At 33.9% G+C, this 27,772-nt stretch overlaps 5 protein-coding genes across 14 annotated transcripts; 2 read left to right on the top strand and 3 right to left on the bottom strand.

The window, feature by feature from the left end:
* The first annotated feature begins 1,835 nt into the window (after positions 1 to 1,835).
* LOC108320163 (uncharacterized) lies at positions 1,836 to 6,409 on the top strand. 7 transcript variants are annotated; one of them, XM_052871247.1, is made up of 10 exons: positions 1,842 to 2,103; positions 2,251 to 2,356; positions 2,571 to 2,630; positions 3,186 to 3,294; positions 3,537 to 4,143; positions 4,845 to 4,974; positions 5,106 to 5,273; positions 5,392 to 5,506; positions 6,032 to 6,089; positions 6,234 to 6,409. In XM_052871247.1, the coding sequence occupies exons 2-8, from the start codon at positions 2,294 to 2,296 to the stop codon at positions 5,413 to 5,415; spliced, it is 1,161 nt and encodes a 386-aa protein (XP_052727207.1). In that variant the 5' UTR covers positions 1,842 to 2,103; positions 2,251 to 2,293; the 3' UTR covers positions 5,416 to 5,506; positions 6,032 to 6,089; positions 6,234 to 6,409. The 7 variants fall into 7 exon arrangements, with proteins under 7 accessions (XP_052727214.1, XP_052727207.1, XP_052727209.1 ...); XM_052871249.1 differs by having other exon boundaries at positions 3,192 to 3,294; positions 6,032 to 6,409; XM_052871239.1 differs by having other exon boundaries at positions 6,032 to 6,409.
* A 1,861-nt stretch (positions 6,410 to 8,270) lies between these two features.
* LOC108343904 (photosystem I reaction center subunit III, chloroplastic) lies at positions 8,271 to 9,318 on the bottom strand. 2 transcript variants are annotated; one of them, XM_017582347.2, is made up of 2 exons: positions 8,538 to 9,316; positions 8,271 to 8,428 (listed from the first exon to the last, which is right to left on the bottom strand). In XM_017582347.2, the coding sequence occupies exon 1, from the start codon at positions 9,229 to 9,231 to the stop codon at positions 8,560 to 8,562; it is 672 nt and encodes a 223-aa protein (XP_017437836.1). In that variant the 5' UTR covers positions 9,232 to 9,316; the 3' UTR covers positions 8,271 to 8,428; positions 8,538 to 8,559. The 2 variants fall into 2 exon arrangements, with proteins under 2 accessions (XP_017437836.1, XP_017437842.1); XM_017582353.2 differs by having other exon boundaries at positions 8,325 to 8,423; positions 8,538 to 9,318.
* Positions 9,319 to 10,052: 734 nt separating this feature from the next.
* LOC108343890 (uncharacterized) lies at positions 10,053 to 14,062 on the bottom strand. The gene is made up of 5 exons (XM_017582324.2): positions 13,511 to 14,062; positions 12,447 to 12,890; positions 11,585 to 12,208; positions 11,346 to 11,473; positions 10,053 to 10,491 (listed from the first exon to the last, which is right to left on the bottom strand). Exons 1-5 carry the CDS (start codon positions 13,880 to 13,882, stop codon positions 10,488 to 10,490), a joined length of 1,572 nt encoding a protein of 523 aa, XP_017437813.1. The 5' UTR covers positions 13,883 to 14,062; the 3' UTR covers positions 10,053 to 10,487.
* A 4,210-nt stretch (positions 14,063 to 18,272) lies between these two features.
* Positions 18,273 to 20,836, top strand: LOC108343898 (SNAP25 homologous protein SNAP33). The gene is made up of 6 exons (XM_017582333.2): positions 18,273 to 18,521; positions 18,983 to 19,530; positions 19,643 to 19,736; positions 19,941 to 20,071; positions 20,389 to 20,486; positions 20,625 to 20,836. The coding sequence occupies exons 2-6, from the start codon at positions 19,075 to 19,077 to the stop codon at positions 20,722 to 20,724; spliced, it is 879 nt and encodes a 292-aa protein (XP_017437822.1). The 5' UTR covers positions 18,273 to 18,521; positions 18,983 to 19,074; the 3' UTR covers positions 20,725 to 20,836.
* Positions 20,837 to 21,826: 990 nt separating this feature from the next.
* On the bottom strand, positions 21,827 to 26,265 carry LOC108334817 (heparanase-like protein 1). Of its 3 annotated transcripts, XM_017570758.2 has the most exons (11): positions 25,918 to 26,265; positions 25,790 to 25,824; positions 24,887 to 25,129; positions 24,708 to 24,744; positions 24,374 to 24,557; positions 23,930 to 24,081; positions 23,619 to 23,852; positions 23,257 to 23,446; positions 23,016 to 23,141; positions 22,770 to 22,872; positions 21,827 to 22,494 (listed from the first exon to the last, which is right to left on the bottom strand). In XM_017570758.2, exons 3-11 carry the CDS (start codon positions 25,094 to 25,096, stop codon positions 22,084 to 22,086), a joined length of 1,647 nt encoding a protein of 548 aa, XP_017426247.1. In that variant the 5' UTR covers positions 25,097 to 25,129; positions 25,790 to 25,824; positions 25,918 to 26,265; the 3' UTR covers positions 21,827 to 22,083. The 3 variants fall into 3 exon arrangements, with proteins under 3 accessions (XP_017426247.1, XP_017426241.1, XP_017426257.1); XM_017570752.2 differs by lacking the exon at positions 25,790 to 25,824; XM_017570768.2 differs by lacking the exons at positions 25,790 to 25,824; positions 25,918 to 26,265 and adding an exon at positions 25,511 to 25,783.
* Between the last annotated feature and the right edge of the window lie 1,507 nt (positions 26,266 to 27,772).

The raw sequence follows: 27,772 nt of genomic DNA, 5'->3' as shown, positions 1-27,772 counted from the left end.
TAGAGGTTGTGAAGTTTTCGAATTGGGGTTGGTTTTGATTGCGCGTTTTGGGATCTGAGGAGTGGCGCCAATGAAGGTGTTGGTGTGGGCTGTTCTTGTTGAGATGCATCGTGGATAGGAGTTCGGTGGTCTCCACCACTGTCGTAGGCTCAGCGTGACCGTGTTTGAAAGGCGATGGGGATGAATTAATGATTCCCCTGTGACAGCGGTGTCCGGTGGCGCGACGGAGGCTGATGGATGGACCTGATTTGGAGGCGTTCTCTGCGCTGGGTCTGACCCGCAAAGAGGCACAATTTCGCAAAGGTGTTTACAGTGGCATTAATGGCTCACGGGGGAGAATCCTTGCGATGATGCGGCAATAGCTTTATCCGAAGAAGGGATTCATCAAGGCCGAGGCTCCTCTTGTGGCTTCTTTGGGTTGGCACTCGGCCCCACGGTGGGCGCCAAAATGTTTCGGTGTAAATGTTGTCCGATGTGTCTTTGTTGCTCCTGGCTGTCTGGGACGCTTGCTCTTCTCCAATTGTTGTTGTTCATACTCGCCAAAGGAAGGGGAGGTACCTGCAAAGATACTCCGACGCTCAAGTCAGATGTGAGTTATGGAGCCTCAGCTCTCAAGAGAGTGATTATGATACTGCTCTGAAATATTATTTAGGGTCTCTAGACATAAAGAGAACGTACACTTTTGCCCTGTCATTGTATTTATAAGCAAAATAAAAATAACCACCTTACCTAAAAATATGGTGAGTTACTTATAAATATCTTAACCGTTTAAGATATTTTATGTAATAAATATAATATCTAAGATATTTTATGTAATAAATATAATATCTAAGATATTTTATGTAATAAATATCTTACTACATAACAATATTATTATTATTTTATCTTTGTCGTTACTATTATTAAATAAATTATTATTTTCTTTTTATTCTTATATATTATAATTATTATTTGGTTATCTCTTACCATCAAGGATAACCTTTAAATGTGAACCAATAAAACTCTTTCGATAGTAATGAAGCAAGATATTTATCAACTGAACAGAAGGCCACACCACCAACAATGAACTACAACGTCACTGGTATGAAACCAAGATCACTCACATGCAAAAAACTAAAATCACCACCTGCATAACACAATGACCAATGTAACACAACTGTGAAAACAACACACTCTCCACACCAACAAAGGGAAGGGCATTTTTGTTACTCTCCACCCAACTCATTCTTTTGTAAAAACATATATTTTTTTCGTGTTACAATGACTTATTTCACATTTTTTTTAATTTCATTATTTAAAACAAAACAACTAAAGTAGAGAACTTTTGATCCAAAACAAAATTACAATAATTTTCATTATGTTTTTAAGTAACTTTTCACGCCAACAATTACATGACAATATTTTACTTGTTTTATATGATGGTTTGAATATATTAATAAATATGAAACATAATTATCTATACCGATCAATGGATTTTTTTTTTAAATTTTATCATTTAAATATTCTTTTATAAAAATATTATTAATTTTACTTTTTAAGTGATGGTTTCTTGTAATTTTTTTTGTTGGTTTGACATTTTTTAAATTTAACTGTTTTTTTAATTATAAAATTACCTGCCAAATAAATAAAATTACTTATAATAAAGTTATTTTTAATTTTATAGTAATAATAATAATTTTATTATTTTTTATTATTATGAAAAATGTGAACGTAATTTTTTTTAATTGTTTTTATCTTTATATCTAACTTTTAATTCAGATATCATTATTATAAACATTTGTTTTATGCATCATATCATACTAGTGTATTATGTCGGGAGTATAAATTTTAACATGTAAGAATTAAGATTTCCGCTCCTCTTAAAGTACTTATTTATTTATAATTCCCAATCAAGTGCTGGCAAACAGTGCATTTAAAAGGAAGAGACCGGCGACGGAAATGCAATTCCGCGGCGCGGCAGTGGGCCTCTAGTCTCTTCAACCGCCGTTGCTGTTCCGATCACTTCTACGATCTTTTTTTCACTCCAATTTCGAATTTCCGTTTCAATTGCTTTCTTCACCCTTCCCACTAATTCCCCTAAAATCTAACATTCATTAGAAAAGTGTAAGCGTTCTCAGTTTTGCTTATTTTATTCTTGTTTTTCTTATTCACTGGTTAGGAAATTTTTGACATGCTTTTAGCAAATTGGTTAGGGTTTCTCTATTGTCATGGAATTTTTGACATGTTTTATCTGCAATGAACTTTAAACAGGTACTGTTCTTCCTATGTCTTTGTGTCGAATTTGTTTACATAAATGTCAAATAGTTTCAGAAGTGATAATAGCTGTCCCTTAAACGCGGAGGAACTTAGAAACCAGGTAGTCATCCCTTCCTTTTAAACATAACTACTTCTTGTTGAATTCCTAATTTTATGAATGTATAATATTACGAGGTCTGAGTAGAATGGAGTATTTTTTCTATTTTAATGTTGTAATTTTCAAATATTGATTGGCTGTTCCACGCAGTTTGCGAGTGAAGTTATGCATCATCTCGTTTTCTTTAACCACTATATATTTTGTCTATGATTTGCAGAACAGAAAAGAGAAGCGCGTTTTACAAAGTTCTCAGTCCCTAAGCATTCAATCAGTCAAGGTATGTTACGTGGTTGGTAGGTTGTTGAGGTTAGTTCGACAGCGGTGTTATGAGATTTTAATGCTTGTTGATCCTATATAGAGAACTCCAGTGTCAAATTTTACTGCACACACTCTTCTTGCTGAACTTCAAGGTCAAAATAAAGCATGCTTAAATGTTAACATCACTCAAGTAGACATTAGTTAAAGAGAGAGGGAGAGAAAACACTTCTTAAAGGAACAATACAGAGTGAAGTCAAACCTTGCATAGATCCGTTTGAACTTAGTTCGGTAAATCTTGCTGTAGTGGTATATGTTGAAATAAAAAAAGAGAGACACAGACTGAATCCCTAATATGTATAGAGCACATAGAATTATGCATTTATAAATACGAAAATCTAGATATAAGAGCCTAAATCCATTACATCTAATACTCTCCTTCAAACTAGTGCATACAAATCATATATGTAAAGCTTGTTACAAATATAATTAATTTTAAATCTCTATAATGATTTGAAAAATACATCTGCCAGTTGATCATTAAAATTAACAAACTTAGTCTTGATTTACGATGTAGATGCAGATACTAGACCAATGTGAGAAGTCATTATCAGAAGCTCGGGCAGGAGATAAGAAACGCATTCAGATGTTGGAAAAAGAGCTGCTGAACTGTTCTCAAGAAATAGGTAGTTTGTTTTCTTTAATTATTTTTATTTTCGTGGCATACATTTTAACTTCCATGGATAAAAAACTTGGCAGCAGAGATCGTTGTCTTTGAAAGAGTAGTCCTTCTTTACCCCTTTCTTACATGTCTCTTTTACCTCAAAATTACTTTTTAATAGTTGTTTATATGGAATGCATTTATTGAATGCTGCTGTAAATTTTTTGAGGTTTTTAGCACTCTTTCACCGGCCTAATCTGTTTGTAGTTTATACAGATTATCTTCAGGATCAACTCAGTGCTAGGAATGCAGAGGTGAACTATCTGGAAGAGCGTGCTCACAGCCTTGAATTGAAATTAGAGGGGATGGAAGTTTTACAAGATGAGGTTGTCAGCTTGAGGGAAGAGCTGAAAAGATTCAGTTCAAAGCAATTTTCGTTGATCCAGGAACTAGGTTATAAAGAAATAGAATTAGAGAAGTCCGCTTTGTCCGTGGAGAAACTAGAGGACTCAATTTCATCCATAGTGTTAGAGTCTCAACTTGAAGTAGAGAGCATGAAGCTTGACATGATGGCCTTGGAACAGAGTCTTTTTGAGGCCAAGAAAATCCAGGAAGAAACTCTGGATGAAAATAATAAATTGAGTAAATCAATTGAGGAGCTCCAGGTTGCATTGCAGGATGCCCAAAAAGTAATTCTCTGTCTAAATGAAGAGAATAGAGAACTTAAAGAGAAGCTTGATACTGCCAACAAAACCTCTAAAATTTCTTCTCAAAAGGATGAATACTGGCTAGTAAATAAGGACAGACCACTACTCAAGACTCAATCTTCCTTGAGTAAACAAGGCAACAATTCTACCATAGCGAAGGACACGAGGTACATATTTGAAGCTATATTTAGATGTTTGAATAATTATTTTTAAAATGGGACCTTAAGTGTGTTATGTTAGTTGCATATAGTTTCGGAAGGATGAAGATGTTTTCAATGGGATCTGTTGTTATCTTTCGGGGCCTTGACCTTCAATTGATAGTTTCATAGTGGGGACTTATCAGTTAACATTTTAGTGTTTAAGATTTAGGATATCAAGAGGGAGAACCAAGCCACTTAAGTATTTCACTGAGCACCTACCCTGATAGGACAAGGAATCTGGGCTTAGACAATAGTGGTAAGCCCAAGGTTTGGAGGGTGTGTGAGAGGAGAAAAAAAAAGGGTGTGAAGAGTAGTGCTGAGGTGGCAAAAGATGTAACAAAATCAACTTAGGAGTGAGAGGGATAAGAAGAATATAAGGGAGTAAAATAAGAGACAGTGGGGGGAGGAGGAAAAATCTGTTAAGAGGGAGGAATGCTGTATTCCTTTGAAGGAGCTTGCTGTGTGTCAGTAGGATCATTAATCCTATTGTATTTCTGATACTTTTTGAGTAATAATGCTGAAATTATCCCATCCATATTGTTATTCTCTTAGTTCTTTCTTGGTAATCCAGTATACCCAAGTTCGTATCGCTTTGGATTGGATTTTTAAAAATGATTCATACGTTTCCACTAAATTTTCATGTAATGTTTTTCTTAATATTTCCTCAGCACTTCTGAAGTACATGGTCCGCATGTTGGAAGATCTGTAATCTTCTTAGATCCAGCTGCAGATTCGAAATGGGAGATGGAGAGGTCACAACAGATCCAAGAATATGAATGTGTTATCAAGAAGCTTAAGGTATGTCCATCCATCCAAACCTAATCATTGAAGTGGTCTATGTGAATTTGTTAATGACACTATGTTTCATAACTCCACGCGAATGATTTATTTAGCTGAGATTTATATGGTATTTTGAACTCCTCTGCTAGGAAGAATTAAGAGAGGAAAAGTCGAGGGCTAAAGAAGAAGCGGAGGACTTAGTTCAGGAAATGGCAGAGCTGAGATACCAATTGACCAATTTGCTGGAGGAAGAATGTAAGCGTCGTGCTTGCATTGAACATGCATCCTTGCAAAGAATTGCCGAGTTAGAGGCTCAGGTATGAATTTACAAGCTGAAATCTATTTTTTATATTTATTTTTCTTTCTCTTGCTAATTCATTATAGTTCATTGAAAGTGCAACTTGCTTACATTTTCCTATTTTGTTTTTATTTCAGCTTCAGAGAAAGCCTAAAAATTAAAACCCCATAAGTGCTGCCTGTCTCCTCCCTCAAATGTAGGCTGGGACTGTTCTAATTCGTCCAGAGTCAGCAGTTGATAATGACCTCAAAGGTTTGTATCAATGTGTCTCAACAGTTTCTCTCTGAACATAAAAGTAGCTTACTAAATACTGTTGTCATTACAACTATCGAATTCAAAATGCTGGTTGGATGGAAAGTCCAGCCCATAATCCTTGTATCTTACATCTCTAACCTTTGACCAGACTGGCTTGTGTACTTACTGAAGACAGTTTGGTAGTTTTCAGGCATTATAGCTGCATAGTTCACATAGTGCGGCCAGAAATCAATTGAGGAATAATTTTAATATCTAATTTACGGAGGAAATGAAATAATAGAAAATTTTAATGGTGGAAGAACAGAATAAAATGAAAATGCAGTGATTCTCCCTTCCCTTTGTTTGAGTCTTTAAAAATTGAAGTTTGCTTCATTTTTCAATCCTGAAGTATTGAAGTTTGCTTCTTGGCAGTTTCTACAACATTCATGTCAATTTTCCTCTTCCATTTTGACTCTTTTCAGTCTCGTTCTTCAGCGTCTTACAAAACCGAGTCCACTAATTCGATTTACCATTGTTCCTCAGGGTCCTGGCAAGAAAATTGCTTTATTCTGGACAACAGCACAGTCCCTCTACTTGTGAAGTAAGATTTCTTTAAGACGTCTTCTTATGGTTTCTATTGAATCTGAAAGAATCAAAGTAGATAGCATAGAAGAACAGGGGAAGACCTGCAGAAGTGACTAAGGATGCCCGGAGATATTTACTTTTTTCCTTTTTGTGTGTTTAGGGAGCAGGGAGGGGAGAAGATAGGATTGTAGGAATTGTGCGTCATCAACGTATGGATTTAGTTGGCATACAATTTTTTAATGAATGATTCTTGACATAATTCATTTAAGATTGATAAAAGTAAACGATTATGTTTTTAAATAGCAAATGCACGTTAAAAATAAGATGACTTCCAGCATGTTGTGCCTACCTCTTACCATAATTTTACTTTCTCTCAAATGTCAACGGAGTTTTATCAGAGGGGAATATTTTCTCCTTACAAATTATGCACATCTCCAGAAAAGGAAGGATAAAGATAGAAAAATTGGTCACTCCACCAGTACACGTTTTCACAAAACAGAGTGTTCCCCTTGTATATAGAATTATGACATCTTCGGACAGTGCTTAAATATTTTAAATTTTCAAGGTAGTAGTACACCAATTACCAAATTTTAGTTGCAAGTTGCATGTCTTTTCTTGAATTCGGAATATACAATCTTATGTTTCTTAACGTGATAATTACGTTAATTGTTTTCATTATGTAATTTAAATACTTGTAACAATTATAGATGATTAATTATAAATTTTGAAATAATATAATTTAATTTAAAATAATTTTATTACCTTAATTTTAATTATAATATGTACAGTCTGTAATAGTCATAATTAATACAACAATATATTTTTATAAACCAAAAACCAGCGTTACATCAACGAAACACTATCATTTTGCTTTACTTTAATACCTCGGTATAGCTTTTTGCAGCAATTCTGACTCTGGTGTATAATCGATTTAGTATTATTAATTATTTAAGAAGAAAATGCAATTATTTCTGTAAAATGAATCTTCCCGGCAATTGTAAATCCTAGGGCTGTAGCAAAAGAAGAGTGTAGCGAAAGTTTTGCATAGAAAAGGTTGTATTTAAATTTAGGCTTAATACTCCTCCCCTAATGCTTCCTATTTTCGTTAGGTGTGTTCGATTTGGTCTTAATTTTTTTTTTCTGTACTAAAGAATGTAATTTTTGTTTAATTTAGTCATTTTTGCAAACGACGTTTAAATCGTTAACGACAGCCAGTCCAGATGTGCACAAGATTAATGAGATGGCATTTAACTTCTGCCATGTCACCATCTTCTTCAACCTTCAACCCAAAATTAAGGTTCTGCATTTGGGGGAAATCTTCCTGCACCTGCGCCACGAGAAGGAAAGCGCTGCTTGCAATTTTGCTTCAATGGAGGATGATTTCGCGAATTGTGCGGCTCATGATAGCATAAAGAAGATGAACCTTGTTGTGTAAGAAAGCACTCATGGTGGCCGGTGGAGGCAAGCAGCGGTGCGATTTTAGGTTTCTTTGATTTGGGATTTTTTTAGATTTCGTTATGGTTCTCTATAGGTTGGAGAAGATGATGACCTAGGAGCTTTGCGCGACAAGGATTGTCGCGCTGACGATGAAGCTCTCGATTTGGTTGGTGCGATTTGGCTTTCTCTGTTTCTGGCGGTTTGGGTGGGCGGCTTGAGAAAATCCTGTGATGGCAGAGGCGCGAAGGTGATCTGGATAGCACGACAGCTTGAGGAGATCGCGACTTTGATGGTGGTGGCCATGGAGGTTGCACGTGATGGCTGCCATGGTTCTCTACAGGAGCGGCTTCGCGACGGCATGGTGACTTTGGATGATCTCTGCGACATGGTGACTTTGATCTCTGTGACGGTCAGCGTTAGGGTTCGGTGGCGGCGCTATGATTTCGGTTTCTGTTTGGGCTGAAGGTTGAAGAAGATGGTGACGTGGTAGAAGTTAAATGTCATCTCATTAGTTTTGTGCACATCTGGACTGGCTTCCGTTAGCAATTTAAACATCGTTTGCAAAAAGGATTAAATTGAATAAAAATTACATTCTTTAGGAGAACATTGAATAGAAAAAAAAAACTGGGACCAAATCGAACACACCTAACGAAAATAGGTCCATCAGAGTTATTAAGCCTTAAATTTAAGAATGAATAATTTTGTAGTCAGATAGAAGGTGAGAGTATAGGCATTGAGTGATTGAGTAATAGTGACGAAATTGAGCATAGAGATGGTGTAGTGTTATATAATGGAAGAGAGTGAGAAACGAAAGGAAGCGAAAAGGTTGAGATGCATTTGATTACATTACATTACATGGATTAAAAAATGATACAAAGTGAGCGCATAAACATCCCACACTGGCTTCCTCTATCTGATCTGAGAAGAGAAGAAAGAAAAAAAAGTAAAGTGAATAATAATGAGGGAGGAAAAACAAAGCACAGAAATGGAAAGCGAGAGAGAGAGAGAGAGAGAGTGAAGAAGGGACCTTGGGAAGGGAATGAATTGGGCTAGACATCCTTGGCAATGAGGTCACCGTTGATGAGCTCTCTGTAGGCAGCAACGGGCCAACTGAATCCCCGGAAGAGCAAGCGAGAGGCGAGAGGAACGTCGATGATGATCTCCTTCATCGTCGGTTTTTTCTCATCCCTGATGGCAATAAGGTAGCTCCGACCCACCCACCCGATCCACCCGGCGATGTACAGGAATAGGAACCCAGGAGTGATGAACTCGCCCCAGTGCCTCTGGTCCCCGCTCACGATCAGGTGCGGTAGCCCGTCGGCGCCGCACAGAAGCCCCTGCTTCGCGTAGTTGTCGAACCGCCGCTTCGTCTTCTCCACCGACGCCTTTATCGCCAGGGCGGGAGCACTGTCCGGCTCGTACAGCTTCAGCGATGACTCCAGCTTCTTTATCGACTGCTTCTCGCGCTTCGCGAACTGCTTGGACTCCTTGCACGGGGTCAGACCGGAGATGTCCGCGACGGCGGGGAGCGGCGCCGAGAGCAGGATGGAGGAGAGGGCGAGGGCGGCGGAGAAGGCCTTCAGATCGGAGGATATGATGTTGTTGTTGTTGTCGGAGTTGTTGGGAGTGGCACTGCAGACGATGGTGGGACGCAGTTTGGAGCCTAGTTTGGGGCGGAGGGCGGCGGGCTTGGATAGATTGGTGGGAATTGTGAGCGACATGGTTGGTTGTTTGGAAAGGGTGTGTGAGAATGGAGTGTAGGGTGGTAAGAGAAGTAAGAAGGAAAGGTCTTTAGATTCTGATAGAAGCAGATTGGTGGTTGTTAACTAAGGAGAGGGTTATGGATTGTGGATAAGGTTAGGAGAGTGAAGAAGCTGAGTTGGATTCTCGTTATTGGTTGTGCCTCAGTGCCACTCTCTCATCTGTTATCTACTTTGGGTCGGATAAGCGAACGTCATGTGCCTGCCTCGTGCCTCATACTTTAATCAACACACTCCTTCCTTCCTTTCTTCTTATATCTTAGCATTCCTATTCATATTTTCCGCATCAAGTTTCATCTTTTATTCACAATGTGGATAAAAATATCCATGATAGATACATGGGCACTTCCATTTCTACTCTACACCCACACAACATCAATAAAATTTTATTTTTATTTTAAATTATAAAATAGCTTAAAAAGAATTAAAAAAGTATTAACTTTTATTAGATGTTAGGGATAGAAAAATTAATGATGTTCGTATAGAATTTTTCTATCTAAAACTTGTAGGAGTTTTGTTCTTATTAAGGATCATGCACATTGAAAATGCAATCATTCCTGTTTATCTTCAAGTAGTATTCTTAGTCACATCAAATAACATGTTAAGTTTTGCTAGTTATAACTTGGCTCAACTGCTGAAGGAAAAGCTTCATGTTAAGCGGATTTTGGGGTGTCTATGGTAATAGGCTCAATTGTTCATTGTCCGAATTCTGTGCAACTACGGGATTCGGCCAAGTACAAAACTCCACCAGACCAGTTTGTCATATAATGGAACATTCCAAATTTGGAACAGAACTCCAAAGTTCCAAAATTTTCTAAATAACTAAAGTAGGATGTTACATATATCATAGTATATTTGACCAAAGGCATAAAATATTTTTCTTAGCCTTTGATCAGTAAACCATATAACTCAACTCAGAAGAATAATCAAAACTATTTGTGTATCCTCCTGTATAATTAAGCCCAAAACAAAACGTACTTACTGTTGCCGTACTTTGTTTTAAACAAAAAGCCACTAAAATAACTTCTTCACCAATAACAAAATAAAGATTATTGGTAAACATTATGAATAAGAATAGCAAATAAACTCTCCGAGCACATTCTTGCTTGTGTAAAAAGACTCAACAGCCATGTCCGAAGCATCCTCAAACCTCGAAAGCTTTAAAAAGGCGGAACAGCAGACACACGAGTGACATGCCAGTACTTCTAACTGTTAACTTACCTACAGAGATAGATAGGAAAACAGAGTCAACACTAACAAAAACACATAAGCCACGGCATCTGGACACACGCAATTAAAGTGAGAATTAACACAAAATGATGCCTTCCTTTCATGGCATCTATTGAAATTCAAAGTTTGTAATCATCCCTATCCTAGTCAACCATATAACGTGAACACTGGGCACCCTACAAGTCAATTTACAAGCACAAAAATTCGAATATATTTTTGATGAACCACGAGGTCTTCCAGCCATGACCAGCATATAAAATCATAAGTTTTATTTATCAGATAGAAACCTATTTTTCTTACCAGGAAGGATACAGCATTCAAACAATAATACGTCTCAAAAAAAAAACACGTGAAACCATCATAAGCATAGGATTCAAGCTAATGCAATCAAAATTATCAATTTAAATCATGATGGATAATTCGATACGCCTGAAACACATTTCAAAGTAAAGTGAAGGAACTTGACACAAGTTGAAATAATTCAAGCTAGCTTAAAATGTCTCTAAACTTACTAAAGAGCCAATCGCCCCCCCCCCCAAGTAAAAGTCAAATTTGTTAGATTTTGATAGCTTTGAATATTAATATATATACAATATTTGTGTCCATTTAATAAATCCCACTGTACTAGCATAATGCCTTATTTCTGTAATCTATCTGTCATATCCCTGTACTGTGATATCTGCTTCTACAGTATTGGGGCATATCATATCAGTACATGTGGCCTTGTCTAATGATATTGATCTACTTTCTCCTTTTAACTGAAGGTTTCATATAATGTAGGCATACATGTAGGAACCAATGCATTCCATTTTTGTATAAAGTCATAAGCCAATTTGAAGACTTACAGAAGATGAATGGAAGAAGGACCAGACACAGCAGCAGCCTTCTGTGCCCGATGTGCTTCAAATCTATAAAGCTCTTTTGTTTCTTTTTTAGTGCGACGTGCCTCACGTCGTTCCTCCTTCACAGCAGCCTACAAAACAACACAACCATTCCTGTCATTGTAAGTGGTAATAATAAGAATTGCGTATAAAAGGAAAACATCAACATAGGTATCATAGAATCAAGTAGGCAATATAGATACCTTCCGTTCTTTCTTCTCCTCCTTTGTCTCAAGGCCATGTTGTTTTCTCTTGTTCTGTTCAGTTTTCGTAATGTTCTGGCCTTTAGACTTTTCAGTGGAAGCTTTCCTACTTCCAGGAAGGAAGTCTACAGGAAGTTTCTCTTTTCCTCTAAGGGATATTATTTGATCAGAGGAACCCAAGACTGCAGACACAGTTTGAGCCAATCTCTTTTTCCTAGAGACTCCAGGTGCTTCAATCTTTCCAGGATGATTATCTAAATTAGAATATGTTGAAACAATAGTCTCACAGTCCCAAACTTCTGATTCATCACTACTTTCTTGTACAAATACAACATCCTTGTTCTCATCTTCAACTTCATACCCCTCTGCGTATTCCTTGCAACGACGGATCACATCAGCAGCAGAATCATCTTGTTCCTCCTGTGGGGCCTCTTTATTCTTCAATAAATCTGCAGGAACCTTATACTTGTCATCATCAAGTTCTACATCATCCATCCCATGATTCTTAAGAGAGTGTTTGAGCTTCTCAGCAAGGGACTCATCTTCATCGGCTTGATAATTTTCATAATAATCACCATCATCTTCATCTTCATCATCATCAGTTCCATATTCTTGACGTTCAAGCTGTGAGAGAAATATGCAGAGAATGAGAAACATAGGCTAAAAGGCACGGACAGTCAATAAAGACATAATAATACTTGCAATTATAGCAACGGAAAAATTAGGCAAATGTATCCTCTTCAGATACCGGAAAGAAAGAGGCTCGACATGCCTCATTAAATACTTTGATTCCTAAAGAGAAAGCAACAGAGGACCAAAGTATTGACACACATAACAAAATGTTATGTATAGAAAAACTCACCAAATCAAATTGCTCATCCAGCAAACGACGAGGTCTTGGCTTCTCACCAACACAGTCCACCCCTGGTACACCATCTGTTACCCCATGAAAAGGTTCATAATCATCTGTATCTCTGGAATGGGTAGAAACTTGCAGTACATGTACACTGCTTGGATTTCTATTTACCAGAGATTCCTCAGGAAAACTCGTTTTATTACAAATTCGATTCTTCTCTTCGTCATCTTCATCTTCAAGGAGATTTGCCTGAACAACAAAGTCTTCTTCCAAATCCTCAACATCAGATCCCAACCGTGACACGTCACTGTCATCTAGCAATGCAGCCACTTCAGGATCAACCGCCTTCTGCACCCTTACGCTGGTAGTCTTGGATGCGACACTGTACAAAGAATTCTCCTCGGGCTCTCCATGGGACTCAGAAATTTGCAATCTCGAAGCATCATATGCCTACACTCACCAGCGAAAAAAACGCAAACAATCAGTTTCCACTTCAACAAGCAACCTAGTAATCCATCGCTTCAATATTAACATCATAGACCTCACAATTTAAATGCCAAACGAAACAAAAATCACTAAGGCCGAGTTTGAGTTTACAAAATGCCAAACGCATCCATAACTTCAATCGCACAACTACAAATAGAATTATAACTTTGGGTGGGAATGTTCGTTTGATGTCACCTTTCATTATTCCAGGGAATGTGAAGATGAGAACAAATAGTCCTACATTTGTTAGCAAAAAAGTACACCTTCACAATTTGAACCGTTTCTATCATCAAAAAGAGTGAGTCTCATGTTAAACAGAAATATAACTGCCTATTCCTGCTAGGCTATCTTTCTTCAATTAATTTATTTGCCATTTTTTATTTATTTATTTTCTAAAATTAAATATTCAAACCTAGCCTGTTTATGGGAGTACATCACTGGGTATAGTATTCCTGCGACCACAAAATCACACCCTAAAACAAACGCTTCCTTTCTTATTTGCACATATCCTATGAACCGGGAACGAAAATAAAAGACACAGACCTATCTAAAAGCCACAAAAAACGAGACAAAGGTGGGAGCACCTTAACATCACGAGGAAGGTGCTGAAGCTTGAACTTGGGGTTCTGAAAGAAAGCAGCACCAGCGCCAGTATTCTTGATTTCCCTCAAGTGATTCAAGTAGTTATAGCCATCATCCGGAAACCCTAGCTCCAGAATTTCCTTCCTGACGTCCTCAGGCAACGGGCCACCGCTAGCTCCATCATAGTCGTCGTAGTCACCAGTAGCATCGTCGAAGCCGGCGTCTTCAGCGTCGGGGAAGGAAACGGGGTTGTTGTCGACGCGGACGAAGACGCGGTCGGATTGGGAAAAAGAAGGGTCGGAGGAGTCGCGAGCGATGAGTTGGAATGTGGCAGAGTTCTTCTTGTCGATGAACTTCTTCTTCCTCCCTCCCATTCTGCCTTCCAATTGTTCGACGAAAGGAGAGACTCTAACAATTACAAAGTGTGTCAGTGTTTCGGTAACGGTTGGGCGGCCGTGTTTGTTGTGTTTCTCACAGTGCTGCTCTCAACCTTTGGGTCTTAATTGCGATTTGGAAATTGGAACAGTGGTAGGACTGCCAGAAGAAAAACGGAAACCCTAAGTACCTCCTCTCGTCCAAGAAAATAAAATAATATTTTTCTAGTTTTAAAATAAATAAAAAATCATTTTTATATTTTTAATAAAAATAATAATTGTTTCTTTAACTTTGTTTAAATATATATTTTCCTTTTATTTGTATTAAATAATATTTGTTTTATTCATTTTTTAATAACTTGATATTCGATTTTTCTTACTTTATTTAAAATGGTTTATCGACAAAAACCTTAATATTAAAAGAATAAAATTTACTTACATTGAATTGTTTTTTTCATAAAAACATAACAAAAGTGGCGTCAACTAAATGTAAAACACACACAAAATTTATTATTTTAATAGGCCAAAGTATGAAAGATTTAAAAATTAATCATTAAATAATTTTCAGAAACAAAATGTATCCTAATAAAAAAAACCAAATAGTGTATTTTTATTGTTATTTTATAAATAAAGCTATATTTCTTTATTTTTACTACTATACAAGAATATATATATATATATATATATATATATATATATATATATATATATATATATATATATATATATATATGCGTAAAATAGAAAAATAAAATATACATGAATCTGTTATTATAAATCATGTGAATATAATTGTTCCGGTAAGAAGTTCAATGTTCTGAGAAAAAATATATAGAGTGAATAATTTAACTTAAAGTTAACAATAATTCAAGATAAAAACTCTAAATTCTTAAACCTTTGAGTTGTTGTCTTGAACCTGTAAGGTTTTAAATCATGTGTTTTTAAACCTAAAGATATAATTATTATCAAATAATAATTATAAGACATAAATCATAACCATATGTTAATAAAATAAAAATATTCTAAGAGTATTGGTCTAGTATTTAGATCCAATAAGTTTTGTACTATCTTCAAAATTATCTAATAAATCCAAAATAAGTATCACATATATTTGGGTTGTTCCCTTTTCGAATTCAGATTCAAGCTAAATCCCAAATGACAGGAATGGTACAAAAATGATTTTTAAAATATTAAATATTTTAATATTTTTTTTCCCATGATATGCAAATCTAAGTTTGAATTTGGATTTCAGGGTTTGGTTTATTTTTTTAAAACAGAATTCTAAATCAAAATGATTTTTTCTTTAAAGTTATATTCCATGTAGTAAATATTTTAATAACATTTTTCTTAATGATGTGCGGGAGGCCATCAACTTAATATTTATATATATATATATATATATATATATATATATATATATATATATATATATATATATATATATATATGGGTTTACTAACGCGCGTTAGCCTGTTTTTCAGTTGGTATATTTTAGCAATGTGTACCGGATTTTAGCAATGTGTACCGGATTTTAGTAGACAAAAATACCCTTATATATCATGGATTCTAAGTTTTAAGGTTAAGGGTATTTTAATAATTTTCATTCTCAAAACTTAAAAAAAAAAAAAAACCCAAACCCTTACTCACCTCTCTCATTCCTCTCAATCATTTCTCTTTCATCTCTCTCACTCCAACCGTTTCTCTGTATCCTACTGTAGTTCCAATTGAAAAAATCAAAAACATTTGCCTTTAAACAATTTGCCTTTGTAAAGAGTTGAGTCATTGACATATTCACCTTCAGGCAAAGGTTCATTCAAGATCTCTTCAATTTCACCATCTTCACTAACCCTCATCATCTGCATATGTTGAATCATCATCTCTAAAAAAACTCTCCAAGTCAATTACCAATTCTTTTGGATGTCATTATGCTTGTGAAAATTAGATAAAATTATATACGACAAAAATTATAAAATGAAAACTCATTATAAAGTCAGTTTTTGTAAGAAATTGTTTAACAAAGAGTGTTTCTGATTTTTTCCAGGCCAATTACCAATTCCTTTGATGTCATTATGCTTGTGAAAATTAGATAAAATTAGATAAGACAAAAATTATAAAATAAAAACTCATTATAAAATCATTTTTTGTAAGAAATTGTTTAACAACAAGTATTTCTGATTTTTTTCCAGGTCAATTAGCAATTCCTTTATGCTTGTGAAAATTGCATAAAATTAGATAAGACAAAAATTATAAGATGAAAACTCATTATAAAATCATTTTTTTTATAAGATTGTTTAACGACAAGTGTTTTTGATTTTTTTTCAATTGGGGTTACAGTAGAGATGACAGAGAAAAGATTGATTGGAGTGAGAAAGATGAAAGAGTTGAGAGAAATTTTTGATTTTTTCAATTGGACTACAGTAGGGATGACAGAGTTAAAGGTTTGGGTTTTTTTTTTTTTTTTAGTTTTGAGAATAAAAATTATTATTAAAATATCCTTAAACGTATGCGCGTTAGCAAACTCATATATATATATATATATATATATATATATATATATATTATGACATTTAATAAAATTACTTTAAGTTAATTGTGTTATATTTAATAAATATAGTATTTAAATCAAAAGATTGTACTGTCACTTTTTTTTACTCTTGAATGCATCACAGTCCATAATAATGCAACCATGTTCCTGAATAATTTAAAACTCGTATTGGTTTCGGTGATGAATATTTTCTGTTTCAAACAAATCCAACATAAACCCTAATAACAACTAGTATTATATATTAAAATGATTTTCACTGAATACACTGATCTTTATTGCGATATGATTTAAAAACGTTCCACTTAGTATGAATTAAAATTATGAAATATTTTTAAAATAGATAATAATTTCAAATTATATTAATCGAGTAATTAAGTATATTATAAACTCATGACATAAAAAAAATTACAGGAGACTACACAAAACAATGTCACTGTGTTTTTATTAACCTTTTTATTTATTAAGTTTTTTTTAACTGACTTTCTACCCTTTAACTCTTTTTTTGTTAACTATTATTTTTTTTTGTCATACATTAACATGAAAACTTGTTATTAATATGAAATGACATTATGAATAATATAAAAATATAAGTAATTTTTATTGTTTTAATTGAAAAGACATTGAATAATAAAATTTTTATAACTTATATATTCATTTACGATAAAAAATCGTGGCTGTTACAAGTGAATAATGATACAATATATCTTCAATAAAAAAATTCACTTATGATTTTACATTAATCTTAATATAATTTTATATTAATACAAATCTCACATTTTTAACACAAATATACACGTGAGCAAGATAACAATGATGAATAATACATCACGTCACGCCATTCAATCAACAAAGAAATTAATCGATAAAAAATTAATTAAAAATTATAAAAGTATAAATACCTAATAATAACTTTTAATAGAAACAAAAATAAAAATACTCAAACTTATTTATAAAAATTGAAAATTAAATCCGGTAAAACTTATAAATGATAGGATGATAATAGAGTTAGAATCCTTGTCTCATTTTATTATAATAAATAACAGTTGTTGAGTTTGAGTGACATCTTTGGGGTGCCACTTGCTTTTGGACTGACCCAACACAATACTATGTCAAATGGCCGGCAATAATTTATTAAAAAAAGATATATATTGCAAACAATTATGAAGTTTAGATATAATTTTAATTCCTATTTTTCAGAATTGCATTTGGCACGGAACTAGGTAACTAATAAAAAAGGTTCCACATGGTTATCTCAAATTAAAAATCCCTTTTATATTTATCTTTTAAATATTTAACCACCAACCTATTTCAATTAAAAAAGTTATATTACGATTTAAATTATTAGTATACATAAAAATATTTCCATTTTTTAAATATTTATTTATTTATCATGAATTTTAATATTATAGTATAACTGTATATGCGTAAATATTTTCTCTAGTACAGTAAATATTCTTAAACACTAAAAAAATTATTATCTATGAATAATTTGTTTGGTATTATATTCAATATAAAGAAATATTTTCAAGTTTTGTAAAAATATGCGTAAGTTTAAGTGAGAATCCCAAACATTCTTCTTCTAGTATCCCTCCCTTCCTTCACATATGAAGGTAGAATAGAATCCTCTTCCTTTCCCTTTCCTTGGAATAATTGGTACCCTAAAACCCCAAAAAAAGACTTTCATTTTTCGCGTTTGAAAAAGTTTGAAAAAGTCCTTTTCATTTTTTTTTCCTGTTTGGAGTGGCCCCCACATAGCACATCTCAAAAGGTCCCACTTGATCCATTCAACGTCTCAATTCAAATGACGCCTCCAATAAACTAACATATGAATAATAATATTTTTTAATTAAATAAACGAAAGAACAGTGCAAGAGCGCATCAACAAACCCCCCAAGAGAAAACTTTCACTCTCGATTTTGCCTTGCGCACTGCGATTTCTTTGCAGTTTCCACCCTCCAATTCTGACATTTCTTGACGCGATTTTGGCTTTACCAACTTCTTATAGAAACCATCTTCTTCTTCTTCCGTTGTTTAGATCTCTCAAAATTTGTGCTTCTTCACGAGTCTTTCTGAGCACTTATTTTCCTCTCTCTGGTACCATCTTGCTTTCTCTTGTACAAGTTTTGATTTTGATGATTCTGTTACTTGGATAAGCCTTTTAGTCTATCTGGGTCGTCTGTTTTTGCGCTCTTGTACACAGGCTTCGGAAAAAGAAAATATCGGGTTTCTTGATCTTTTTACACAGGCTTCTGAAAAAGAAAATGTTATTTCATTTTCTGTTGCTAATTTTTGTACTTTTTTTATTCTCTAAATCCGTTTCCCTGGCATTGTTAGGGGTTGTTGATTCCGTTTTTCTGTACGTTGCTTTACACTTAATCGCTTTGGTCCGATTTTTTGGCTCTATCATTAACCTGCAGTTTTAGTCAAGTTATGAATAAGGTTTCTTGACAAAATTAGTGCTTTTGTGATAAGTGATTTAAGAATTTTATATTTGGGTTTCTTTTGCTTGTTGAGGAACATATACAGTGATTGAATAGCACTTGCTTGTCTTGCAGGGAAAAATTACGTTATCTTTTTAGGTTGAACCAGATTTTGAGAAATTTACTTCTTAATCTGCTTCTGAATCAATTTTGCAAGAAGAGAGATAATGTCAGGTGCAAAGAAATCTCATTTGAAGGATGCTAAACCTAGTTCTGTTGAATCTTGGACTAATCCATTTGATTCTGACGATGAGGAGAAGAATACCAAAAAGTATTCTTCTTCCAGAAAGACTTCTTCGGATCGCGCACTAGTTACGCTGGAAGTTAACACTAACCCCTTTAACGATGACATTGATGCCACTAAGAAATCATCATTGACATCGTATGCGTACAAGAATGATTTTTGCGATTCAGGCGGATTAGAGAATCAATCGGTTCAAGAACTGGAGAGTTATGCTGTTTACAAGGCGGAAGAGACCACAAATTCAGTCAACAATTGTTTGAAGATTGCAGAGAATATAAGAGAGGATGCCACCAAAACACTAGTCACCCTTCATCAACAGGGTGAGCAAATTACCAGGAGTCACCATGTTGCTGCTGACATTGACCACGATTTAAGTCGGGTATCAATCTTCTTCACGCTGTTTTACCTTGCTGAAAATATTGTGATGTTATGAATCCCCTTTTGAATTGAAATATCATTCTGCTCTAAATCTGACTAATTGATTTTTCCAGGGGGAAAAGCTTTTGGGAAGCCTTGGTGGCCTCTTCTCCAAAACTTGGAAACCAAAGAAGACACGAGCAATAACAGGCCCAGTTATTGTTGGAGGTTAATGTCTTCTCCGCATAGTTTTCTTTTGCAATTTTATTTTTTTGTTGTTGTATCATTGACGTACTCACATGATAATTAGCATCTTTGAAACCTTTTGGTTTTAACCAAATCAAATGGCGTGCGTGATCCATGTAACGGAATAAGCCTTTGTTGTTCTTAGTATTGTTGTATCATTGACATAATGTGGTTCATGATCTGCAGATGACCCAGTGAGGAGCAAGGGCAGTCATCTGGAGCAGAGAGAGAAGTTAGGACTGACATCTGCCCCCAAAGGGCAGTCCAAGCTGCGGACCCCACCTCAAGAACCATCCAATGCAATTGAAAAAGTTGAGGTTCGTATCAACTAGTTGGGGAAGATTAAATTGTTGTTTAAAGATTTAATGTGTTAGGTACTGTTATGGTACCTGTTATTCTCTATCGTATCTGATTTTGATGTAGTTAAGTAGTTTTGATGGTTACTTACAATAGTGTCAGCTCATGACCATATCACAAGTTTTTACAACAAGCCAGTTTCATTTACAATCGTTACCAATTTTACTGACTTTATCTTCATAATTCTGCCACTAACATTAGACTCTAGTCACTATTGGACACATTATGTTTATTTTTAATATTGAATTGAGGTACTAAATGAAATGTCCCGAAACAGGTTGAAAAAATGAAGCAAGATGATGCGCTATCAGATTTAAGTGATCTGCTGGGAGAGCTTAAAGACATGGCTGTTGACATGGGATCCGAGATTGAGAGGTTAGTGAATCACATTGTCTTGTATCGCATTCAATAACCATTACTTCTCAATTGATTCATGAACTTTAGATTTTAATATACTTGTAAAACAAGGTTATAGTTTACCTAACATTTTCATGAATGCCATTGCACTTGCAGGCATAACAAAGCATTGAATCATCTGTACGATGATGTGGATGAGTTGAATTTCCGAATGAAAGGTGCTAATCAACGTGGCCGTCGCTTACTCGGAAAATAAGAATGATTTCCACGCTTGCTAAAATTTTTATTACCTCCCCTACCCTCTTTCATCATTGTTTTTTCTTTGGATTATCACTTGTTATAATAAAACAATCTTTTCATTTACTTTATACCTGTGTTGCATTGTATTCAATTTGCAACTGATTCAACTATTCTTTTTGCAATACTACATTCAATTTGTTCATTTCTCACCCTGCTTTTTTATGGGTGGATCCCCTAAAGTGCTCTCTATCGACAAATTTAGTAGTAGTATTTCAACTTCTTATCCTTCCCAAAGTGTTAAAATACTAACAGGGAATGTAAAAATATTTTTAGAAAATGAAATTAGAATTGAAAATAGATTTTCAAACACCCAGTTTTCCCAACGTGATTCGATTTTGATCAATAAAAGTTATTATCTGTGTGTGCATTGGAGAAAAAAAAAACACTTAGAGGTGTAGTTACTGGAGAGTATTGTTATATTGCAGTTCCAATAATTTTTTTTATCAAATTTTCCTCACCAAAAGCAAGCAACTGAATAATAGTATTTCTCAAAAACCTTGTTTTGCAATGCAGAATTGACCTTGCACAGATTTATTGTTGGGACAAAAATCATGGTTCGAATGGTTTTTCTGTTTCCAAAAAAGCAATCCGTTTAAATTAACTATTTAAAACAATTTTTGGCAGTAGAATTGTGTAAAACTATAATTTCTTATTTGATTGAATTAGCGAATTGAAGTAGGTTTTTAAATATCAAGCTTATCAGAGCAATGAAACATTTTTATAGCATTACTCTCTTAATCGCATTCATTTATTATTAGTTGATATTAATTAAGCCAAAATTCACTCTATTTATGTCAAACTTATAATTTCAGTAGTTAATATTAATTAAGCCAAAATTCATTCTATTTATATCAAACTTGTACAGTCAATAATAAGTACATTGCTTTTATTTTATTAATGATTAAAAAATGTTAACAAAATTAGATATAATTTAGCTGCAATATCATTGCTTATTATTTTATCAAAAGAATTAGTAAAAAACAAATACATCAAACTTTTTTATTTAAACAAGATAATTTTATTGATAACCAACATAATTAGGCAAAAGACTTGCTCAATAATAATAAAAAAAAACTCAGTCAACCACTTCATCAAGCGATAACATATTTACAATAGATAGTTTCACTCTAATCTAAATTTTATCTAACAAAATTAAGTGGTTGAACTTTTTCATGGACTAGAGACAAATTTTAAATAATTTGAATAAAGTGTAAAGGTGATTACAACTTCGACACAAGTATATATAAGCTATTAAATACATAATGACAGACCTAATAATTAGTAGTCTACAAGATTCACTTAAGGAGGGTTTGGGTTAAAGTTTTGTTTGAGCAGCACAAGGTGGAGCATCAAAATAGGGCAATACAACAAATGCAATGGATAAAGGAGCTAAGTGTATTGGAGAGTGCACACTAATGAGACGTGGTTCCGTCTTCGGAATTTCTCCATCATTTGTCAACTCTAGGGGAACACCATTCAGCAACATGGTTTGGCTTCTAAGGTAATTATCTTTTGCATTTAAGTGGTACTCCTCCCTGAATGTCACATCTGATCCTTTTCTTCCAATCCAAGAAAATGCCCTCTTCAGATTATTTATGAATGAATTTTCTACATGTATACTTGTACCATTTTCATGTCCTCCACTACTCAGAGGCACTCGATCACGAACCATCAGTGTGAAACCAGTCTGATTGCTCAAATTGATCAGCAGTAATGTTATACCATCCTGTATAATCAAGTTAAAACAAAATTATAGGAATGCTTATCGTGCAATTCAAACTACCTACAATTCAATTCATGGATGTTAATATATATAATATCACATTGGTTTTTCTATGAATCGACCTACAATGCAATCTAGCATATAATAATGTATGATTGTTGGATGTTATACGAACTTAAAATTTCACAAGTTTGTAAGCAAAGATCAGATATAGAAGAATGAATATCCTATTGTTCCTTCGCACAATTTATGCTTCTATAAGATTATATGACACTTACTCTGCCTTTCGAACAATGTGCATAAGTGCGTAAAGAAGGTGAAAAAACATCACTACTGGCTGCTAGAACAGTCTTCCCCATTAGCCGATGCCACAAAAGTGCACTGCTCAAAACATCATCATGACATACATAGATTAGATATGTAAAGCAATATATTTTTAGATTATTATAACTACTCAAGAATATAGAAAAACGTATTTATATATTCCTTTTCTCTTCATTTACATTTTTTAAATTTACACTTGCCTGTAGTAGTCAGGATTAGGAACGAAAGTAGTGGTATCGAGAAGTCCATAGTTTCCTCCAATTATAGTCTGTCTGCAGTAAACCTTAGTGTTGTATCTGGATGCCATTCCAAGTTGATCTAAGTACCTGTAAGTTACCTCAATCTTAGAACTCCTAGATTAATTTTAATGATGTTTTTTGTAAAACAAGATATTATAATTAAAGAGGAACAGAAAATGACGCAAGGAAGAACCAAGATTACCAAAAGCTATCTACAAATGTGTTAGAAATTTGACGACCACCGCTGTTGAATGCTCCACCAGCTTCTCCTACCCATGCAGAAGACCATTGGCCATATTTTTTAATGGTTTCTGAAAGACTTCTGAAAATTGATTCCACCTTGCTCAAGTGTTCGGGATCTAGAATCTTCCTGTCAAGATGCTCGTCACTACCTGAAAAAGAAAAGAAAAGAGAAATTTACTTAACACACTAACCAGAAATGATTAGACTAAAACACTCTCCGTATAACTGTTTTCTTTCACATCCATCATCTAGTTATGTTAGAATGTGAACTATTCTCTAAGGATGACTATAGTAGAAACAGTAAGGTAACTGAAAACAAACCTGGGCCCAAATTATAGAGATGATGAGTGAGCACATTGACTATGCCTGGACCTGTAACCTGAAGAAGCTTATCGTACCAGTCCTTAGAATAGAACCCTCCAGGTGCTACAAGTAAAGGTTTGAAATCGGAGTTATTGTATAATGAGTTTAAAACTTCTTTAAGCTTTATCAAGTCTTTCCCGTACTGTACAGCACTCACACTTGCTGCAATGCCCTTCCCACTCAACTCGTTACCTATGACAGCACAGACAAGAATCAGTTCCAGTGAAGCAAAAATTGAACATACCAAATAGCTTTGTCTTCTGTCCTACCAAATTCCCATGAGTCAATCTTGTACCCCTTTGAAACAGTGTAATTGATTAAACCATAAGCATTGGAAGAGTCCCAGTCTCCTTTCCAATCAGTATTATGGCCACTGGGGTGCCTCCCCTTGAGTGCATTCAAACCAAATGTCACAATGGCCCTGCAAGTGTCAAACTCAAGCTGTTACACCACAGATAATCACCTCTTCCCCACCCTTTTCTTCTTTCCTTACACTACAAATGTGCTTAGGCTAGCACTCAAAATGCATGTGAACAGAACTGAGGTTTCTGACAACTTTTATAGTTCCAGTTATTGAGACATAACTCTAATTTTAATTTGCTTTACTTAAGTTGTGGAACCCTACACAAGAGTTTTCACGTTTTTGCTTTAGCCGGAAGGAAAAGGGGAGGGAGATGGTGAATAAAACAACGATCCGAATGCTAAATTCTCACCCTGTATTATCGAAAAAATGATTCAGCTCATCCCACCTGTTCATTTGCAAACACCCCTTTGAAAATCCGAACAATCCACCTTTCATCTTTTGAAATGGATGACAAGGGGACTTCAAACTTCCTACCTCATACAGCAACTGATCTTGCAAAGAACCTCCAACTCTTATCCTCAAAGGCTTGAGAGCTATCAAGCAACCATTATGGAAAGAATGATATCACACTAGTAAATATTCCAAACATGTTACCAACAATAAAAGTATATTCAGCATCAGGAAGTCACAGAACAGAACAATAGAATTTCATCACAGTGACTGATTTTCTACAATATAAATACCTTGGATTGCCTTCACAAGGAAAGGATGAGACAAGTCCTGAAAAAACCAATCCACATTGAGCAATGACTAAAACTTCTGCAAAGCTTTCTAGACTTCTAAATGAGTCATAGGAAATAGGAAGAATACGTATACTCTTTACGTAAGTCATGTTGTATACAAACAAGCCCAAAATACTCACCAAATTTGCAGCAGATGAATTACCCCAGGGGCAATTGTTGTAATCACACTTGTCATGAGGCCACCAATCAATAGTTGCACAGATGAAGTTATCATCAGTTTCAGCGATTGCTTGAATTCCTTCTACTAGAATCAAACCATGTTCAACATCTTGAGATAAACCCAATCGCAGAGAAGCCAGAAAGAGAAACAAGACCAGCTGGATTCCCATGAGTAGATCAATTACCACAGAATCCAAAATTAACTGCAGTAAAAAAAGGAAAAAGAAAAAAGTTAGGTTTTTGTGAAGGGTAAAAAAAACATTCTTTTTATAATTATAACTATATGAGCAGAAAAGGAAAAAACAAATCAAACCCTATAATTTAGAGACAAATCTTTTGAAGCTGCATAATTGATATTTTCTTTATCTAATATCTGTTTCTATATAAGCTTTTAATGATTAGCCCGTGGTTAAAAACTTAAGACAACAAAAATAAACAAACAAATGCATACAAAAAGAACGAATTTTTTACTTCCAATCTTCCACGAAAATTGAGCCAGTAATGTCTAATTCAAACTCTAGTCAAGAGTCAATAATTCGTTTACTTTGACAATTTCTCCATTACCAATTTTTTAAACAAGGTACCTGACGTTCAATGAACGCGAATGACAACGAACTCTTTATATATATGCATATTCTATTCAATATGCCTATATTTACAACAAGGAAATCGTTAATCACAATGACAGATCTAAGAACTCGGAAGCATTAGCCTATGGATCTAAATACAACACCACACCATAACCAGCAAGGAAAACTGGTATTCTCACAAGACAGGACGAACCCAGAAGAAAAGAATCAAACTTGAAGAACACCCAGATAGAGAAACAGTGAAAAACTATAAATCATAAACACAACACCAACCTCAACCTTGTATTGACTTTTTGATCAAGCACAACCTTTAAAACGAAAGTGAGGCTCAAGTGTAAGGCAAGAGGTGTAAAAAAGACAACAACAAGAACAACATTAATAATAATAATGTCTCACGTAACTGGCAAAGAAGGAGCACTTTCCTTGCCTCGTACTGTCCCAGAGAAAAAAGGAAAGGTTTAAGAAAACGAAGCAGCCATGATGAAGGACAAGATTGTCGTGATGTAAAGTTAGATTAGTAGTAGTTGGCTGGATGTCTGAGAAGGGTCGTGGCACAACTCACATGCACTGCTGCTATGCTAAATTAATATTAATTTTTAGCTGAAGAGGTTTTCTCATGAGGTCATTGTTGCCTCTAAACTTAGTTGTCTTTGTGGTAGATTGGTTGAAGGTATGCATCGTTTTAGGAAAACATACCAACTCAGATAACGGGTGCAAGCAAAGCAAGGGTCAATTCTTTCCCTCTTGCTTAATTGGACCAAGAAAAAAAAAGTACACAATTGTGTTTCTGATAAAACCAGAATGGAATACAATTTTTGCAATTTGCTGATATTTCAAGTCGTCTCTGTCTTGTCTTTCCTTTGTGGAGAAGCTATACCTTCTTTCACAAAACCATATTCCACCACATCAATGTACCGTCTCAAGGGGAGACTTTTTTTTAATTCATTTTATTATTTCAAAACAATTATGCCTCTTTTTATCTAAATGATTTTTTTTAAATAAATTTAATTAATTTAAGGTTTTTTCTCTATAGAAAAAAAATATATTTTTGCTTAACACTTTTTTTTAAACATAATTATTGAATGAGTAGTTATTTTGTTTTTGATTGTTGGGAGTTGGTTTCAATATCCTGAAACTGCCCGTTGGTTTTTACTTATTTAGAAGTAAACGCAAATGGAAATTGAATCTATATTTTGGTTGAGCTTAATGTACATTAAAGGAGGTTTAGGTTAACTGTTTGTCGAAATTAAAATTGCAGAAACTTTGACTTTAATATTATAATTGCAATCGCAAATCACGGTGTAGTCCTTTGCATGGTTGTTTCAGTTTATTTTTTTAAAAACAATCTCTTGTTTATTTATTTATTTTAACAATTTGCTATTATTTTCTTAACAATAAATAATTTCAATTAAGTACATCTTTTAATAACGCTTAATAAACTAATTAAAATTAAAATAATATGAAAATACGTTTTACTTCATATTATAAATTTCAATCTTATTAAAATATTAGAGTTGATTAGAACGGAAGAAAATATTTTGCTCTCAATTTTGTTTACAAGTTAAATATCTAACATCTCCTAAGTATAAAATTAGTAAATAAAAAATTATAAAATTTATTATGCAAAATATATAGTTAATATATATATATATATATGGTTATTAAAATACAATAACTATAATAATATAATACACAACATAGAATATATATAGGCAAGATATTTTAGAATTTTAGACTCAATTAATCAGATACATGTATTAATATTTGATGCATGGAAGACGTTCACTTATAATTTTTTTTGCTCTGTAAAGTTATTTTTAATAAATTTTATGCTATCACACAAAGTTAAATTTGTGTATCAATTGATTCCTACTTTTGAATTTTAAGAGATTTGAACAATGTAAAATGTATACTTTTCATATAATTTTTTTTCTTGTTTAAAAAATAAAAAATCATATCATATTTAAAATGTTTCATATTTTATTTAGATAAAATCTTAACATTAAAAAAGATCAAGTAGCTTTTAAAAAGAGTGTAACTAAATTGAATGAAAATAATAATAAAAGAAAATAAAAGACAAAAAATTAATTAATTAAAATATATATTAAAAAATTATTATTTCACGAACTTCTAGCAGATAAAAAGAAATAAAAAAGAAAAAAGGAAAAAAAAAAGAGAAAGGAAAAAAAAAAGAGAAAGGAAACAAAAAGAAAGAGATAAGATAATATAAGATTACATTAATGTAAGAATAACTTT

This window comes from Vigna angularis, chromosome 1, assembly GCF_016808095.1.
Source record: "Vigna angularis cultivar LongXiaoDou No.4 chromosome 1, ASM1680809v1, whole genome shotgun sequence".
Lineage (NCBI taxonomy): Eukaryota > Viridiplantae > Streptophyta > Magnoliopsida > Fabales > Fabaceae > Vigna > Vigna angularis.
This window is presented reverse-complemented; position numbering and strand designations above follow the sequence as displayed.

Bases quoted from the DNA above. Each gene is read 5' to 3' on its own strand.
- LOC108343898 (XM_017582333.2), top strand. From the start codon at position 19,075: ATGTCAGGTGCAAAGAAATCTCATTTGAAGGATGCTAAACCTAGTTCT. The intron at 19,737-19,940 runs GTTAATGTCTTC...CATGATCTGCAG, and splicing joins AGGCCCAGTTATTGTTGGAG to ATGACCCAGTGAGGAGCAAG. The intron at 20,072-20,388 runs GTTCGTATCAAC...GTCCCGAAACAG, and splicing joins ATGCAATTGAAAAAGTTGAG to GTTGAAAAAATGAAGCAAGA.
- LOC108320163 (XM_052871247.1), top strand. From the start codon at position 2,294: ATGTCAAATAGTTTCAGAAGTGATAATAGCTGTCCCTTAAACGCGGAG. The intron at 2,357-2,570 runs GTAGTCATCCCT...TATGATTTGCAG, and splicing joins CGGAGGAACTTAGAAACCAG to AACAGAAAAGAGAAGCGCGT. The intron at 5,274-5,391 runs GTATGAATTTAC...TTTTTATTTCAG, and splicing joins TTGCCGAGTTAGAGGCTCAG to CTTCAGAGAAAGCCTAAAAA.
- LOC108334817 (XM_017570758.2), bottom strand. From the start codon at position 25,096: ATGGGAATCCAGCTGGTCTTGTTTCTCTTTCTGGCTTCTCTGCGATTG. The intron at 24,745-24,886 runs GTGAGTATTTTG...TGGTTTTTTCAG, and splicing joins ATTCATCTGCTGCAAATTTG to GACTTGTCTCATCCTTTCCT. The intron at 23,142-23,256 runs GTAATCTTGGTT...GGTAACTTACAG, and splicing joins ACATTTGTAGATAGCTTTTG to GTACTTAGATCAACTTGGAA.
- LOC108343904 (XM_017582353.2), bottom strand. From the start codon at position 9,231: ATGTCGCTCACAATTCCCACCAATCTATCCAAGCCCGCCGCCCTCCGC.
- LOC108343890 (XM_017582324.2), bottom strand. From the start codon at position 13,882: ATGGGAGGGAGGAAGAAGAAGTTCATCGACAAGAAGAACTCTGCCACA. The intron at 12,209-12,446 runs GTGAGTTTTTCT...TTTCTCTCACAG, and splicing joins TGGATGAGCAATTTGATTTG to CTTGAACGTCAAGAATATGG. The intron at 11,474-11,584 runs GTATCTATATTG...GTTGTTTTGTAG, and splicing joins AGGAGAAGAAAGAACGGAAG to GCTGCTGTGAAGGAGGAACG.